Source organism: Xiphophorus maculatus, chromosome 5, assembly GCF_002775205.1.
Source record: "Xiphophorus maculatus strain JP 163 A chromosome 5, X_maculatus-5.0-male, whole genome shotgun sequence".
Classification (NCBI taxonomy): Eukaryota; Metazoa; Chordata; class Actinopteri; order Cyprinodontiformes; family Poeciliidae; genus Xiphophorus; species Xiphophorus maculatus.
In genome coordinates, this window is record NC_036447.1 from 7,675,221 (window position 1) to 7,693,293 (window position 18,073).

The 18,073-nt window shown below is 37.1% G+C and overlaps 1 protein-coding gene across 1 annotated transcript; it reads left to right on the forward strand.

Annotated features, from left to right (window-relative positions):
- The first annotated feature begins 6,354 nt into the window (after positions 1–6,354).
- On the forward strand, positions 6,355–15,584 carry LOC102233826 (homeobox protein OTX1 B-like). Its single transcript, XM_005797474.2, has 4 exons — positions 6,355–6,582; positions 9,112–9,290; positions 12,223–12,374; positions 14,646–15,584. The coding sequence occupies exons 2-4, from the start codon at positions 9,194–9,196 to the stop codon at positions 15,426–15,428; spliced, it is 1,032 nt and encodes a 343-aa protein (XP_005797531.1). The 5' UTR covers positions 6,355–6,582; positions 9,112–9,193; the 3' UTR covers positions 15,429–15,584.
- Positions 15,585–18,073: the final 2,489 nt, after the last annotated feature.

Sequence of the window (18,073 nt, forward strand, 5' to 3'; positions counted from 1 at the left end):
CATAAAAGTTGAATAAAATGAAACTTGTTCATTCAGACCACAGAGTCTTTGAAAATCGGATACATATCCGACTTAGTACCACATATGGAAGTGTCACAAATGCAATTTTGGGATGAAAAAATCTTAATTGGGCCTTTTAGACTGCCATCACTGAGTAATTTTATTGTAAAGTATACAATACTCTGGATACTCCACAGTGAGAAACTTCACTGAATGAAAAACAAACATGACACAGAAACACACCTGCAGTTAAACAGTTAAGTTTCATAAGTTTATTTTGAAAGAAATTGATTTTGAATTTTTTTTTTATTTTGCCTGATTTTATTATTTTGTAATTATGTCACACAATTTATTCATTTCATTTTGGTCCTTGGTATGACGACACAATTTTTAAATATTAAATGATTGATAATTTGATCAGTTACTCAGTACATTAGACAAACATACTTTTTGACTCTTCCTGGAGTAAATTTTTTTTTTTGGTTGGCTTTTACTTTTACTTGAGTAAATATACGTTGAAGAAGTGATACTTTTACTTGAGTCCAACTTTTGACCTCTGACATTAAAGTCTTGGTTTTGCATTTGGTTTTTTATCCTTCCATGTTCAGATGATTGCTTGAACAGAGATGTGTGATGTTGTTTTATTACTTAAGGTTGTTTTAAACTTTTCAACAAGAATTTTACCATTTTCATCAAATCTACAGTAATTCTTATCTACATCACTTAAAAGGGAAAAATGTTATTTTTACACAGGTTTCAAGATGACAAAGACTTTTAAAAAATCCTCTTTTTGGCACATTTTCTTCTACTTTGCTGAAGTTACCTTTAAAATCAAGTTTGCATCCAGACAGATGGGAAAAATCTTATCATGTTTACTTTATTCCTCTTTTTTCTTGCACAGAGGATGCCAGGGAAGTGAATTTGTGCATTCCTGCGTGCCTTGCCAGCGCTCACATGGTTACCGGTGCTCCGCATTGTAAGAGATATCTGAATGAGCGCTGGCCATGTGAGTTTTAAGGTGATTGCCCGAGGGGCAGCAGAGTGAAAGAGCGAAGAACAGAGCCAGAGAGGAGAGGAAGGGGGGCATAATCCTAAAAGGATTGGAAGTTCACCCCCATACACACAAACACACACACACACACACCTTAGTAATTCCCTTCACACAGTGTGTGTGTGTGTGTGTTTCAGGGGGTGATGAGTACTGGATGGGTCAGTTGGTTTCGTGGCTCTGGTGTCTGATTTCTCCGTCCTTGTCGTTCCCCCTGCCTCCCTTTATTGTTTGCCTTCTTAATGAGCGGGGCCGGGCCGAGGGCCTCTGATTGACACCTCCAGACTGCTCTCTCTCAACTCTCCGGCATTGTCTCTGTCTGGACTCGCTTCCTACTGTACCTGATGCCAAACGACGAGTTGCTTCTTATTCCCAATGAGATACTAGCAAGTCTGCATTTTTTAACACTTAAAACCTATTACACTTCCTTGAACAGGTTAGGATAGATCTATTTGATATACAAAATATGGTAATTTAATTAGTTGCAGAAAAACCTTCTTAGATAATGACATTTTAGCCTGGTCAGTTCTGCCTATTTTGATCTCCATTCAAAATTAACAGTTTTTTAGCGTTTTGTCTCTTTAATTCCAAATAATCTGCTGCTGGCCAGACGCCCCCCAACTCAGCGTTTACACTTGCACAAGAAAATGGCTGCAAACAGATGCGAAATTATACAAAAAGAGACTCCTGTACAACCAACAAGAATGCAGCAAGTGGTTTCTGAATATTAGGTCAACAACAAAACATTTGTCTTTTCCAGCAGCCATTGTAAAGCGCATAAAGTGGTAAAACCAGCTGACCAAACATGCTGGAGCTCTGCTTGGGTTGCTAGGTAACAAGCTGGGCTTTGCTGGGATTGCTAGGTGAAGGGGCAGTGCCTGCGGATTTGTGGTGTTACATTAAAGAGGTTTTTGAAATGGCTCATTTTTCAGACACCAAAAAGGATTAATTTATGCCACAACCTGTTTGGGGTTTTTTAAGCGCTTGGTCTGTTTTTAGAAACAGTAGAAATTCAAATGGAAGAACAAAAATGTGAATTTTGCGTACATCCCACTAAAGTAAAAATACACAAGCCACTCTTGCACCTGGGTGTTATCTTCAATCAGTATTTTAAGAAACGCTCTCTATGGTATAATTTTAGACTGATGTTCTTCCTGTTGGAAAGACAATGGAAAGAAAATTTCTACAGGTTCTTCCTCCTGACAACTAATGATCCATAAAGTTGAGATATTCAGATGGTAAAATGTTGTTTTTTCTTTCTTTAAATAAAGCTAAACTTTAGCAAGAATACTTGATGAAAACCTGAGACTTTCAAAGAAAATGTGTTGTTTTCTGTACTTAATCAAACACACAAGTGCATTATTAGGATGAGAGTCTGAATAGTATAAATTTACACTAGATCCCAATAAAAATATCTAATTGTGCGAGTGTGTCAAAAATAAGATCTGTCAAAAATAAGAACCACCTGGCTTTCTAAATATAAACTGAGTTCAACCAGATGAGATGGTTGCCTCTTTAAATTGCAGACGGTGCTATTTACGCCTTCAGTGAATCTCCTCTCCTTTCTGCAGATGTTTGTCAGATTGTTCCTCACACACAGCTGTACACACAGCCAGGTAAGATGACAGTCAGTGAAGTGCTGTTATCTACTCCGCCAGCCTCCAGTTGCTCCACTGAGCCCAGTTCATCATTACTGGGACGGCGTGTGCAGAGAGGACGCGGCAGCTGGGTCAAGTGACTGCACTCTGCAGAGAGAAACCTCTCCTGTCCTCTGTCCCATCCGCCTCATCAAACTGCTGTATCACTTCTTGAATTTATAAATGACAACAATCTACCTACCAAGCTCCTTTCTAAATTATCGTCATATATTTGGTCATGTTCTTCCTTTGAAATCGTATACATCGATTCGTTTTTAAGTAACAAAAGGACACTGTTTTGTTTTGTCATACAAATGCATTAGATTTGTGTTAAACAAAAAGATTTAAACAATATTTTTGGAAAAGCTCAAAACTTGTATTATGCTTGTTTTATTCTAAGGTGGCACAACTAATCGACACATTTCTAGTGTCTGGACTGCAAAAGCTGAACATCCTACAAAGTATTCTTGGTCTACTTTCTAGTGCAAATATCTTGGTACACTCCAAATAAGACAAAACTAGCCCAAAATGAACTTTTCAGAAAGATATAGGAGCTTAAGAGTCAATAAAAAGAGGATTTAAACTGATCATTTTTACATATTGAACTTACTGGTTTTGCATCACCAGCAAATGCATTTAAAAGTTAAAGTTTACTAGACTTTTTTTTAATGGTGCATTTATTTATTCACCAAATTTTTTCTATAACTCTGATGCAGTTTGTAAAATAGTTCTAGGAAATGTAAAAATCTAACTAAAAAGACAAGAACTCACACATTTGCTACAGTTTCCACTCTTATGGAAGCAGATAATAGATATAAATGCTCATTTATGTTTGTTTATGTCTTTGAAAAAAATTCAGAAATGCTGAGTTAGATATATTTAGATAGATGTTTTTGTTACCTGCACCAGTGACACTTTCATATATCTGTATGCATTTACAGTCGCACTATAGTTTTTCAATATTTTTTTCCTGTTTACTCTGGTAGCTAAGCAACGTTGCTACGTTGCTTAGCTTGTTACGTCTTCGTACAATGACAAGAAAGTAAGTCTAAGTTTAATTTTATGGCTGACAAATAATCACTGTTTGATGTACTATAATTTCTACTTTAACTGACCAATAATGTATTTAAATTTCTTAATTGGTCCTAATCACAGTCATCTCATCTTTAATTTACTTTAATTTCATTCTTATCTGGTTTGTCTGGGACAACATCTGACATCATCCAGCCGATGTTTTTTTCCTTAAGCCTCTTTCACAGCAGAGTTCTTAAATTATTACAAAACAAATTAAACTATTACTTTAACAGCATGCTGGATGATAAACTGTGACAGTCTTTTTATGAACTTTCACAACTCAAAGTGAACATTTTTCATTCAAAATAACAGAGTAAAGTTTGTTCTTACCTGTGAGTCGCAGTGAAACAGAAGCGTTCAGGTCAGAGTAGCAGCAGTGTGTGTTCGCAGTGTGTGTTTTCACCTGCGTGCTCAGGATAAACACGATCCCTCTCTGGACTCGGCTGGTTCTGGAGGTTCTGCTGCATGTCCGGTTCTGTGTGGCGCTTTAAAAGGACGGCAGTGAGCAGCAGCAGCCTATGGGAGCCTGCAGGAGTCTGTGTGCTTTCTGACAACCTGAGATTTTATGCATCATGCTTTTAATGACCACCAACAACACAGACAGGAAAGCCTCTGCAGACTTAACCCCCACCATCTCCAACACACACACACACGCACGCACACGCACACACACACACACACACACACACACACACACACACGCACGCACGCACACACACACATCTCATCAGGCTGCCTGATCCCTGGATTTTCAGGCTTAGTATTAAGAAAATACTCCTGCAATTTGGGATTAAATCCCCCCAAACCCTTTCCAACAACAATGACTCTGTCCGTTTGATATCTTGATACTTGTCATCAGTTGCTGGTTTTATTGCTGTCAGGCACCTGAAACTTTTAATCTCTTCATCTGAGAAAAGATTTTTTTTTTAATTATGCATTTTGATGTTAAGACACCTTTAGTGGAAAAGCTGAATATAAAATGTGTTTCTGACTTTTCTTAATAGTTGGGCTGCCTTGTTTGTCTTGTGGCATAATTACTTTTTTTAAATGTTTGTTTCAAACGTGCGCACATTTACCTGTAAATGAAAGACTTGAATAAACTGATAAACAAACCTCTTCAGTTTAGATTATTGACATTTACCTTTGGACTTACGTCGCCCATCATTTATGTGCTGAGTTAAACCAAACTTTAGCTTGGAAATTCATGAGAAGCAGCTTTGTCTTAGAATGCAAACATTTTAGTTAAATTGGCTAATTTTGCGTTTATATTTCAACTTTTCTGTCCTAAACCAGCTGTTTGATGGTATTCCTGTCATAAATAGTTGGAAAAACTGTAGATTTTTCCTATTGCACCGTAAGAGGAACAAGTTCAAGTAGGTTCAATAAGTTAGCAGGAATTATTTAGTAAAAGTGGAACAAATCCATGTATTTATGCAGAAAATTAAAACAAATGTCACTTTATTTAAATGGTGTTCTTTAGCAAATATTCTTATTGCTATAAAAATGATGGTTGCTGCAGTTATAATGTGACGTTTGTGTTTTCAAGTAATTGAATGACTGAGTCAGCTGACAGGGAGTCAGCAGCAACAGGTGGGAGAGGGGCAGCACCGGTAAGTACTGATCATTTGGACGCATCTCAAATTTGTAGTTTTGATTTAATTTATTATCCAAAATTGAGAAACCTGCTGCAAGAGTGAAAATGTTTCCCAACTCTCTGATGAGCAACGACTTAAATAAATTTGGGAATATGACTCCAGGAAGTATTATTTATCAGCAAATAGTTAATTTAGTATAATAAGGGATTAGCTCTGTCACTCTTATTTATTTGAGTCAGCAAAATGAAGTGAAACTGGAAGCTTTAGACAGTTTAATATGCAGTTTAATTCAATTACATGTAAATACAAATACTGATGAGAATGATTTGATCAGGGCTCAGACTCTGAAACCATCTCATTAAATCTGACGGATTGTTTTCTTTCTTTTAAAGTGAGCTTTAAATATTTTTTTTAATGGCTTTTTGTTATCCTCCCCTGGGTCTTTGTGATTTTTAAATCTTGAAACATGCTTTAAACTTTTACTTCTTTTTTTTTTTTTACTAAAAATCTGCAGTTTTCTTACAGCTCCGGCTGGCATTGCTCTTATTTATCATCCTTCATACACTGAAAAAACCAAATCAGGTGATCCAACTTGTAAAAACGAGCTAATTTGTTACAAATGATGTTTATCCAAGTGAATATATTAAGTTGCCATGTTTAACAAACTTAAATTTGATTACATGTAACGAATTAACTCCATTTATTGAAGTTGAAGCTACGTTCTCTATTTTTGCATTAATATAATAAATACCTCAGTTAAATATTGACCTTTATTTTAAAGTTAAGGCAGCTGATTTATTCTTCCCTCTCCTGCAGGCCGAACGGATCCAACTTTCAGACCTAAACTTTTCGACTTTCAATATGACGTGTTGCGCCCTGATTGGTCCGCTTCCCCGGCTGAGCGCTGTGATTGGACGGCAGCGGTGGGGGGCGAATCTGCGGCTGCTTGATTCATAGAGCAGCAGGTTTCACAAACCTTCATCAATCTCCGTCCGTCAGCAGCAGCAGGAGAGGGAAGAGCCGCGGATCTCTCAGACAGCGTCATTAGGCTTTTATTTTCATCTTTCTTTAACGTCTCGGCCTGGAGGCTGGTGTGAAATAACACAAGAGGATCTGATCTTCAAAATAACCGAATAAATCTTCCCTGATGTGGATTTATCTTCTAAATATATGGATAAATATCATTGGTTTAATATTTAACGGGAATCTACAGAGGAGATCAAGAAAGGTGAGACCTGGGAATTAATTGATTCTTTCTTCCTTTCTTTCTTTCTTTCTTTCTTTCTTTCTTTCTTTCTTTCTTTCTTTCTTTCTTTCTTTCTTTCTTTCTTTCTTTCTTTCTTTCTTTCTTTCTTTCTTTCTTTCTTTCTTCTCTGTAATAAAAAGTAATGCCATGCGGCCGGAATTACTGGAATATTTTTTTTTTGTCCATTTTTCTGCAACCCTAAAAATCACGCAACGTGTTGGATTGCGGAAACTGCAGAGGCGTGAAAAACATATTTGGGTTGCGAATTAAACAAATTGATATAATAAAACTGCTCACATGGCAGCTTTTCTTGAAGCCTTGTTCTTTAAATTGTTTATTAAACCAGTAACATTAAAGATGATTTATATATATAAAAAAATTAATTACATTTTATGGGAGGAAAAAAATTCTCACATTTGAATTTATCGCCATTTCGGATGAAATGTGTTGCAGCTAATTGCGTGTAAATTCACTCAGGTCATGGATCAACTTTTTACAGTTACCTTTACGCAGTTTAGCGTCAAAACGGACGAAGAAATGCGCAAGTCAACAAGCTATGAAGTGAAAGTGTTCCTCCGGATGTCAGCGGAATCTAAAAGTGACATTTAGCTTCACTGTCAGGTTTATTCCGCATGCAGATGTAAACTTCCCAGGTGGAGACGGGCTGAAACGCAAACACTCCGCTCCGATAAAAACTCGCTGCTAATTGCCGCCTGTAGATCTAATCTAAATTGCAATGGAGTTCATTTGCACACAGTTTTCGGTGCATTTACATCGCGCAATCCGGGCGCCTCCTGCGGTTTATGGAAACAAGCGGAGCTTTATTGGGAGCGTTGATGCCCGAGTTCAGCTTTCAGGCGGAAACAAGCTTCACTTTGCAGAAGATTTGAGAAGTTCTTACCTAAATATACGCTGGTTTACACCCAAAATAATGACAATTACAGCGAGTTTTAAAGCATTAAAAAAAACAACAATTCATTCGCAAATAAAATAAATACATGTAGAAAAATATCAACCTTCTTTAAATGATATTTGTCCGCAATTACGCGTTTCCAAATGCAGTTGGATGCGATATAAAGCCTTCCAAAAACCGCTTTTGTTTGAGTCAGAGGTGATAATAAACAGATTTAAACTGCGGCATTAATCCGTAATGCAATAAGCCGCGTCTCGGGCTGAGTGGCTCTCCAGGAGCGCATTCCCTCAGAGGATGCAGGAAATCCTCCAGCGGCCTGAAATTCAAACGCGAGTCTCCGCAGGTCCGTCTTAATGACTGAATTAATGACAACATCATGCAGATGAAAGCTGGGAGCGAGATGGGGAGGCCACACGGTCAGGGAAATAAAACAATAATTCAGCCTTACTGATGTTAACTTAAAGCTGATTAATTTCCTTTAAACTTCTCATTTCTTTAATTCTCTCGAAACTGTCGGTTGGTTTCCATGTCACACAATTGTTCAAATCATCAGCATAAAAGAATAAAAGCAAAAATTCTAAACTAAATTATTACAATTCAGCCAAAATCAGGGTTTTTTTCTTCTTCTATTGAACGTTAAGAATAAGGCTTTAGAGCCTCATTAATATGGGATTTAAGCAGTTTATCCTCAACCCAATACATTAAAGTTTTAAACATCTTACACTTAAAAAAATCAACCGACTGGAATACAACCAATGAAACGTGTTTAACATTTGGAGTAAATCTAGTTAAAGGCATTGCAGCCAATAAATATAAGTACTCATTTGAATAGTTACATTTTTATAATAACTATTTTTCTCTGCCTTGTCTCACCATAAAAAAGAAACAAATAATGAGAGCACGGCTTGAGAGAGAGACATAAAGCAAAGCAAAAAAAACTTTTCAAATCTATTCTAACGAGGCGGAATGAAAATGTTTTTCGTAACAACAATAGTTAAGCTTTTTGCTAATTCTGCAAACAAACTTCAAATTTGAGCTCAAAACAGAAACTTTCTCAATTCTTAGCTTTCTAACTTTTAGGGACTTGTTAAACTTTGTTAATTTATTTGACTATTTTCTGCTGAACTTTAAAACACTTTAAAAACAAGGATCAGATCTGAATGAACCAACATATTCAGTTCAGTTCTAATCAGAAAGTTGATTGGTGACCAAAATAAATCAGCTACATGTTGCTGGAATGGAAATGTTATTTAAAAATCATGTTCATGAACAAACGTGCTTGATTGAAATCGCGATGTGTTCTAAGCCAACATTTAGTTATCTTTAAAAATAAAATAAAATAAAATAAAATAAAATAAAGCTCCCGTTTGGAGGCACCATCTGATCGAGTTCAATTCAGAATAAAATGGGAATATCAGCTGTTATTTTTTATATAAAATCAGAAGTTATTCTTATTTCTTACATCTATAGCTCTAAAGAAAAATATTAAAAGGGGTTTAAACAGTTCTTGGTTAATTTGAGGGAGTCAGCATTTTAGACAATTACCTACACCTGACGTAGTTTTTGAGTTTTGCGCATGTGTGTTTGTGTTTTTGCAGGAGCCGACGGTCCCAGTCGATCACCGGGGACCCGCACCTGTCCAGTCCGCCCAGAGTCCGGTCTCCCCTCGCTGCTTCTAGCATGATGTCTTACCTCAAACAGGCCCCGTACGGCATGAGCGGGCTGGGCCTGAGCGGAGCCGCCATGGACCTGCTGCACCCGTCCGTGGGCTATCCCGGTACGCACGAAAACAGACACAAAATAATGCCCGAAATGGAAACCAAAACCTCCAAAGATGTGTTGTTCCCATTGTTGTTTCACTCCCAGGTGCTTGTTTTAAAATATATTCTTACTTTTATTATGAGTTTTTGCTAAGCTGGTGTTTGTTTTACGCTTCAAGCTGAATCCTAAAAGCACTTCATATTCTTAATTTTACTGAAATTAGCGTAACTCACCGGCACCAGTTATCCACTTTACTATGAAGATAAATGACTTTCACTTGGTATTCAATATTTCACATTAAATTATTTGGATTTCAGTGTAGTAAAGTTTGAAAACTAAATGTAAGAATTAACTCTAACAACATCCAGAAGTGAGTAGAGTAGCCAAACATTGTACTCCAGTAAGAGCAGCCCCAAGTTATTTTTACTCAAGTAAAACTAAAAGGTAGCTGTCTTAAAAATTATTCTAAAAATATTTAGTAAAAAACTCCACTCAAATACTGACCATAACATCTGATTTAATGTTAAAAAATTAAAAATAATGTCACCAGACAGACAAGAATATAAAGTTATGAGCACATTCTTGCATTTTACAGATTAAAATAATAATAAAAACAAATAACAATCACAAAATAACACATATAGGCAAAATGAATGCTTTCTCCAATATATATAAATATATATAAAGCAGGTTAAGGTATTTCCAGAGACTAGTCAGTGTTTACTGTATCTTTGACCTCTAAGGGACACAGCAGGCTCAGCAAATGGAAAATAACTTTGCAAAGCAATAACACTGCAGCTTGTGTTCAAACACAACGTCTCACTTTAAGATAAACTGGAGGTTTCTGTCGTGCAACACTGGCTAAAACAAGCTTGTTCTTCATTCTGTAAAGTTACTTGCAATGGGAGCATCCAGACTTTTTACTCTAGTAGTGTCACTTCTACTAAACTCCAGTCGTGACACTTCATAGTAAAATTAGTCAAGCAAAATTAAAAGGTGTGGTGTCGTAAAACTCAGAAAGGGACATTTTTTTCTAAAATTTACTCAAGTAAATGAAACTTATTGCCCACCTCAGACAATATCTACTATTTGTTAACTAATGCTGAGTAAATATGAATCAAAATCTTATAAAATCTGTTCTGGAGAAAGTTTCTGCACTTTCTTTTTGCTCGTTTAGCCGCAGCGTTAACGCTGAAGTCGAACCTGCTAAACTGAACTTGTGAAGCCAAAGGCAATTGTTGCCACTGAGTGACGCATCTCAGCAGAGGCTGCCAGGATAAAAGGTTCACATGCCAACGTGTTAGGGTATATTTGAAAAGTTTATTAATATTTCTCTCAAGTTTTGGTCCTTTTTTTCCAAACTAAATGAGCTAAATAATCAAATAGTTAGTAAAATGGAATTTAACTCAGTATTTAAATTTATGACGTTATAGTTTCTGCTCAGAAATATAGACAAAAATCCCCACAGATAAAAAAAGCACATTATTAGATGCAAATCAACATTTTTTTTAATCTAATTGTGCAATTCAAGCAATAGCACAGTAATAATACACTAATAATAATACACAATTACAAAGGAGTCAGCAGAATAGAAAGCAAAATGTCATGAGGAGCAAACGGTTTATGACAAGCTGCAAAACAATAACAGTTCATGGATGATTAAAACACATTTTAATAGTTAAAAAACACTTCATAATGTTTCCATTTGTAACTTTATGTCAAATTAAATCATTAAAAGAGCAAAATGAATAAAGTACACCAAAATATAGTGACAGCTCAGCCCAGAAAATGTTTATAATTTTCTAATCTGTCATGTAATTTGGATCATGCTCGAGTTTCATCCAGAACATTTCTGCAACAACATGAAGTAAACAGGACAGAATCTTTAGTGAGATACAGGAAAGAACTCTTGTTGTTACAGTAACTTAGTGAAAAACAGATCAAATTGTTTGCAGTGTAATTACACCAGGATGTGGCAGGTTTTTAATCAGGCAAAATGGCTCTCTGCCCAGGACTGCAATCCATCAGGGGGCAACACAAGCGCTCTGAAATTAAGATTTTGTCATTTGCATCTGAAATTAGTTTTCTGCTGCTTGCATGTCCACTGCTTGCACACCAGTGTCATTTTACAGTGCAGAGTGCAAGCACTGTAAAAAAAAAATGCTTATGGTTCTGAAGCTGGTGTCTGATTTGAAGATTACTTGGTTCTACATTTTGGTCTTTTTCACTGCTTTTTTTTAAAGGAATTTGGACTGAAATTGACCGTAGGTAGCTCAAAATCTAAATGATTAAAACTGAAGTTGACAAGAGAGTCTTTAAAACACAGTTTGAGATTTATTCAAACTTAATTTGTTTTGTAAAAACACAGAAAAGAGTTAAACGTTAAGCACTTTTTCAGATTGAATCAAGCATGTAAACCCCAACATAGAGTATAAGCAGATCAAACATGGACTCAATTAATTATTCATTGCAGATTTTTACTAAACAGCAGATTTAATTTAAGAAGTTTTTAACATGAAGGTGATTTTTTGTTTAAAAGTCTATCAGTGTTGATGTGCAGAAGGAGAGGCTCACCTGTTTATTCACTAATCTCAGGAGAAAAACCACCAGGTTCCTTTCTGAGTGTCTGCCAGAAAAGCTTTGAGTAAACTGGGTTTGTGCAATTTTTGTTCATCACTGTAAGTTTTGAATTTGGTTGTTGTTGGTGTATTTTGAAACTTTATGATTAAAGTTTTCCATGTTTATAGATTAATTATTTGTTCTTGCATTGAAAGCTGATTTTTTTTTTCCTTGAGAGAAAATCATAACAAGTTTAGAACTAATCTTCATGCACATTTAACTTTAAGGTCTTATCAAGTTTTTGAAGTGTCCTGGTGATCAACGTTCTGGCATTAACACTTTTTCTGGTGATTTTTGTGATTTTTTTATTTATTTTTTTGTTCCATCAGCCAACCCTCGAAAGCAGCGGCGGGAACGTACAACCTTCACCCGGACGCAGCTGGACATCCTGGAGTCTCTGTTCGCCAAAACGCGCTACCCAGACATCTTCATGAGAGAGGAGGTGGCGCTGAAAATCAACCTGCCAGAGTCCAGAGTGCAGGTCAGAGAGAATAAACACTGCAGCTACAAAAAATACACAACTTCTCATCGGGGTTGGGGACGGGGGGATTGCTGATTTGGCATTTTTTTAGTCTGGAGTCGAACGTTAAATTAAAACTTAAATGCGTTCTTTGAAGCTTCCAACTTCAGGAAATGCAGTGTAAAGTGTTTAATAGGATTCAGCATCACTTCCTGTGAGACTTATCTGTGTTTCACCTCGGCCTCGATTAACTTTGCTGTGAGCAAGAAATGTTCAGAGACTTTCAGTCAAGTTTAGACAAGTCTTCAAAGAAAGGAGAGAATTTGGCAGCTTTTGATACGATGAGCTTTCTTTCAAAAAAGCTCCCCAGAGATTTTTCTTAGCTAGCTTTAGAAATCCTCAGCCAGGATTAGAGCTGCAATATTGGCTGCTTTTTCTTATTTTATCTGAGAAACGTCCAAGTTTCAACATTTCTATATTCATTGTGGGTTATATTTTATAGACCCCACATATTATTTTAGCAAAATGCAGCAAATATATATTGTTGTATAACTTCATAACTGCAGTAAGTTACAAACTGGGAAGTGTTTTTGTGCAAAATTAATTAGGAAAATGAAAAAAAAAAACCCAACTCTCTTATCTTACAGATTTCTTTTTTCTTCAAAAGAATTTAATTAACCCAAAATCTGAAAGGTGTGAAGATGAAAAGATTATGGCCAGATTTGGCACATCTCATCATCATCTTTTAAGTTTTATAAGTAGTAATTATTTGTCATGAATTATCTAAATCGTAGAAAACCTGAAATGATAGCTCAGGAGGCTTTGCTACACAGTTATAGCCAGGTAACATCTGACCTGCCTGTGTTGGCCCCTTCATTTGGTAGAAATCCTGATTATTCGCCCCAGACGTTGAAGTTAAATAGACCAAGATCTAAATGGACTTTTACCATCCACACACAACTTATTTCTCAAAAACAGTTAATATTATTTTTATGAACATTTACGCTTTCACCACGCACAGTTATTTACAGAAAATCTGATGATTATTTACACAAATAAGGGAAGTATGAGGCAGTGCTCCACAAATGATCTGCCTGTGATAAAGGAAAGCAAATGGAAGATGTAAAGAAAAACCACTTAAAAAAAAAATTAAAGCTGAGTAGAAATAAGCTTTAACCTTAACCACTATAGTATTGTGTTTTTTTGCTTTTTATTATATGTTTTTGCAAAAGGCTCAGATTTCCTACGTAAACAATCATTGGGTTTTGTGTAAACAACCACCTAATGCAGCTGTGACAATAGTTTAAAAGTCTGCAAAATGCAATTCATGAATATTTTTAGACTAGAGTTATGTTTGGAAGCTAGAAGTTCACTTTGGTCTCTTGGTCCATTTTGAACTAGCCATTAGCTTTAGCCTCAGGGATCAATTACTAGTGTTCCTGCATCAGTTCATGTAGAAAGTTTTGCTCTATTGATCCAGTTTGGAAATGAGACACTAAAAGAGAAATACAGGCAGAAGTCAGCATGTTGCATCTTCAGTTGTTTGTGGTTTGATGCTAGAAAGGTTTAACTCAGAAGAAAATATTTGGACTCACTGTGTTTTATGTATTTGATGTAGATGTATTTTAGTAATTGATTATTCTGATGAGCAATTGTGTAATCAAGTTTTAACAATTACACATTCTGCAGATTTTTTCTTTAACCACTTAAGCTTATTTCATACAATATCAAAATAATTGCAAAAATGCAAATAAACAAATAATTCAATTGCTTTTTTCTAAATAGGAAAATAAAAATGTTATTTCCTAAAGTGCAATAACATGACATTCCTTTGAATATGGTAGATCATTTGTAGCAAAGGATGGATCTTCAGCTAAAAAAATATTAATCTGTTGACTATTTTTCAATTAACCAATTCACTTTATGTTCCTTGAGAAGTTCTGGATAAAACATGTTTACAAAGAAGGTTTCCATATAAAATGCAAAATGTATATAATTTTGATCGATTAATCATGATTAATCACCTTAATCACACCGTCAATGACTTGGAGTGTGGCTTAATTTATGCTCTGAGAATGTTTTTTATTCAACAAGTGGCATATTTTAAAGTTTGTATAGCCAAATTAGTGATTATTTGATTACTAAATAAGTCGATAATAAGTCCATTAATCAATTAATCACAATGAATCCGATTAATTGCAATTAATCATGATTAATCACAATGAATCAGATTAATTGTTTCAGTTCCAGTCTGATGTATAGTAATGACCTGTTAACGTCTTCGTTCCTCAGGTTTGGTTCAAGAACAGGCGAGCCAAGTGTCGGCAGCAGCAGCAGAGCAACAACAGCGCCAAGGTAAAACCAATGAAGAAGAAGTCGTCTCCGACCAGGGAGAGCACTGGATCCGAGAGCAGCGGCCAGTTCACTCCACCGGCCGTGTCCAGCTCTTCCTCCTCCACCTCTACCTCCTCCTCTTCCTCCTCCTCTGTCTCCTCTGGTCTTGGCGGTCCTGCTTTGATCAGCACTTCTACCTCCGTCACCGCTCCGGTGTCGTCCATCTGGAGCCCGGCGCCGATCTCCCCGGCCCCGGCACCGGCCAACTTGCCCGACCCGGTCGCTCCAACCAGTGCATCCTGCATGCAGCGCTCCGCAACCTCCTCCTCGAACGGCGGAGCAGCTTCATATCCCGTATCCTACAGCCAAACGGCGGCGGCGTACAGCCAGGGCTACCCGGCCTCGGCGTCGGGCTCCTACTTCAGCGGGGTGGAGTGTGGCTCCTACCTGGCACCCATGCATTCCCACCACCACCCACACCAGCTCAGCCCCATGACTGGCTCCTCCATGACTGGACACCCACACCACCATATTGGCCAGACAACGGGTCACCACCACCACCACCACCACCACCCGCCACATCACCACCAGACGTACAGCGCGCCCGGCTTGGCCTTTAACTCCACAGACTGTCTGGATTACAAGGAGCAGACTGCAGCTTCAGCCTGGAAGCTCAACTTCAACGCTACCGACTGTTTGGACTACAAAGACCAAGCCTCTTGGCGCTTCCAGGTTCTGTGACTTCTTTTGTCCCTTGCTTAGTATATTCAAAGACCTTCTTTTTGTTCGTTTTTGTAAATTGAAGATCCCGAATCTAATAGGAAAGACATTTTTAAAGGGGCAGTGTTATGAAAAATTTAGGATTTTTTTTTAGCTTTTCATCATGTTATAATCTTATTCCCTCATTAACACCATACCTGGAGTGTTGCTCTGATTCATATATGCATATTTGAGAAATCCTTTTATCTCCCCTGGAAAGCATTCAGCTGCACAAAACACCTAGGTGGACCTAGCTCCGCCCCCACTTGGCTCCTTCAGACTAACCAGCAGCAATTAGCAAAAATCTCATGTAACTACACATTTGCTGAACTCATTATATGAGCCATTTCTCAGTGACATTGTTAAATAGTTAAAGAAGAGCGATGGGTAACACTTTATTTGAAATAGTGTGCATAAAACTGGCATGACACTGTCATAAACATGAAGTGTTCATGAATGTTTACGACCGTTGTTATGAAGTTTCATTCAGTACACATAATGCAAAGCTGCACTAAAAGTTGAATTAACCCTTTGGAGTCTTGGGTCTAAATGGCCGTTTTGGTCTAATTTTGAATTTACCCTTATATTTTCACCATAAAAACTATTTACCTTACCTTGTTTGGTATCATTATTTTCAGAACATCCTAAACTTTGTGATTTTACAGTGTTTGTTTCATTTTGACAAAATTTATTATCACATTGGAGCAAAAAACACACACAGAAACATGACGTCATGCCCGCCACAGGGCGGGCGTCGACCTTAAAAGGTTAAAGTCCATTAAAAGTGTAAACTTTGCATAATTACCCTTTTTAATGGAAAGTTCTAATAAAATTACCATAAAAATTAATTAAAAGAGTCAACTTTGCATTAAAATGTCATTACTTACTGAGTGACACTTCATGACAACAGTCATAAGAATTCATGAACGCTGTTATGTCATGTTTATAACACCGTCATGTGGTTGTGATGACTTCCTGAAGGCGGAGTTTCGGAAAGAGCTGGAGTTTTTAAAGAGACAGAGACCCAATTTCAAGGCGTTAAATTTCAAAGTAAAATTTCTTTTAGAGCATATTTGACATTTTTTAACGACTTAAGTAAACATAGTTACTTATAGTTGTGGGGTAAAAATTGCACTATGTGCCTGGAAGACACATAATACTGCCTCTTTAAAAACGGATCTGTGAATGAACTGAAAACATGCACTAAGCAGCTAAACCTTGAGTTCAACCCTGCTGTTACTTGTGGATTATTTTTCTACTCCAGAATTTGGGAAAGAAAAAAAAGGACTTATTTCCAACTGAAGGCCTTTAACAGGAAAACTCCTCTGGAGATACACACAGTCTGGGATCACCTCAGCGATTGTTCCCTGAAAGAAAGAAATAAAAGCATACAAGATGGGAAGAAACAAAGTCACCTGTTGGACATTATGACGGGCTAAGATTTTATTTTTAACAACAGGATGCTGCTAGGATTTTCAGCCTGAATCTCAGAAACTCCATTTTACCGGAGAGTGTCAGAGAACGGTTTGCAGCACTTGTTTGGGATTGTCACACTTTCCTAGTTGCTCTTTGCAAGGGAAAGAAAAGCAAAATGTGAATTTGTATCACAGTCAGAATACTGTAGATTCTAAAAATGTACATTTGTGTCTTTATAATAAAGTCTTGTTTAAACCTCAAGAAATGTTTGTCATTTCTAAAGATAAGTGACTTCACAACAGAGCACAGCAGTAAGTTGTGTTAACTTTTGATTAATTTTGTCAAACCTCCAAGAGTTGAATAAACTAGAGTTTTTAGATTAGCACTTAAAAATCTGAAAGAGGAAAAAGACAGAAGTGGGAACTATTTCCCAGGATGCTTAGCGGCTTGTTTCTGTATCCTGAGATGGAAGAGCGTTACACTGATCTGACTCGTCTTATTAACCAAATGTTTATTTTAAAGCTTGAGGATAATGTCCTGTTCACACTAAATGTTTCTGAGCTGAATTCATTGTGACGTTCAATAAAATTCATCATCAGGTCAGAAATTTTGTTCATGCAGTTTGAAACAAGAATTTAAATTATTCTAAAGTAAAATAAGTTGTTATTTTAACTTGATATTGTGAGTAAAATAATAGAGAAATGTGGCTCTTTAACCAGGTGAGGGCAGTTTTTCTTTCTTGCATTTTGTGAAATAATTATTTGGTTTAAATTGCAGCATTAAGTTAAAACTCACAATTCAAGATTAATGAACTTAAAAAACAATGTTTAGACAACTTGTCTCTTGTTGTTAAATCAACTTCATCCATTTTTTCCATCCATCCATCTTCTTCCGCTTATCCGGGGTCGGGTCGCGGGGGTAGCAGCTTCAGAAGGGAGGCCCAGACTTCCCTCTCCCCAGCCACTAGTTCCAGCTCCTCCGGGGGAATCCCAAGGCGTTCCCAGGCCAGCTGAGAGACATAGTACCTCCAGCGTGTCCTGGGTCTTCCCCGGGGCCTCCTCCCGGAGGGACGTGCCCGGAACACCTCACCAGGGAGGCGTCCAGGAGGCATCCTGACCAGATGCTGGAGCCACCTCAACTGGCTCCTCTCGATGTGAAGGAGCAGCGGCTCTACTCTGAGTCCCTCCCGGATGACTGAGGTTCTCTGAAGG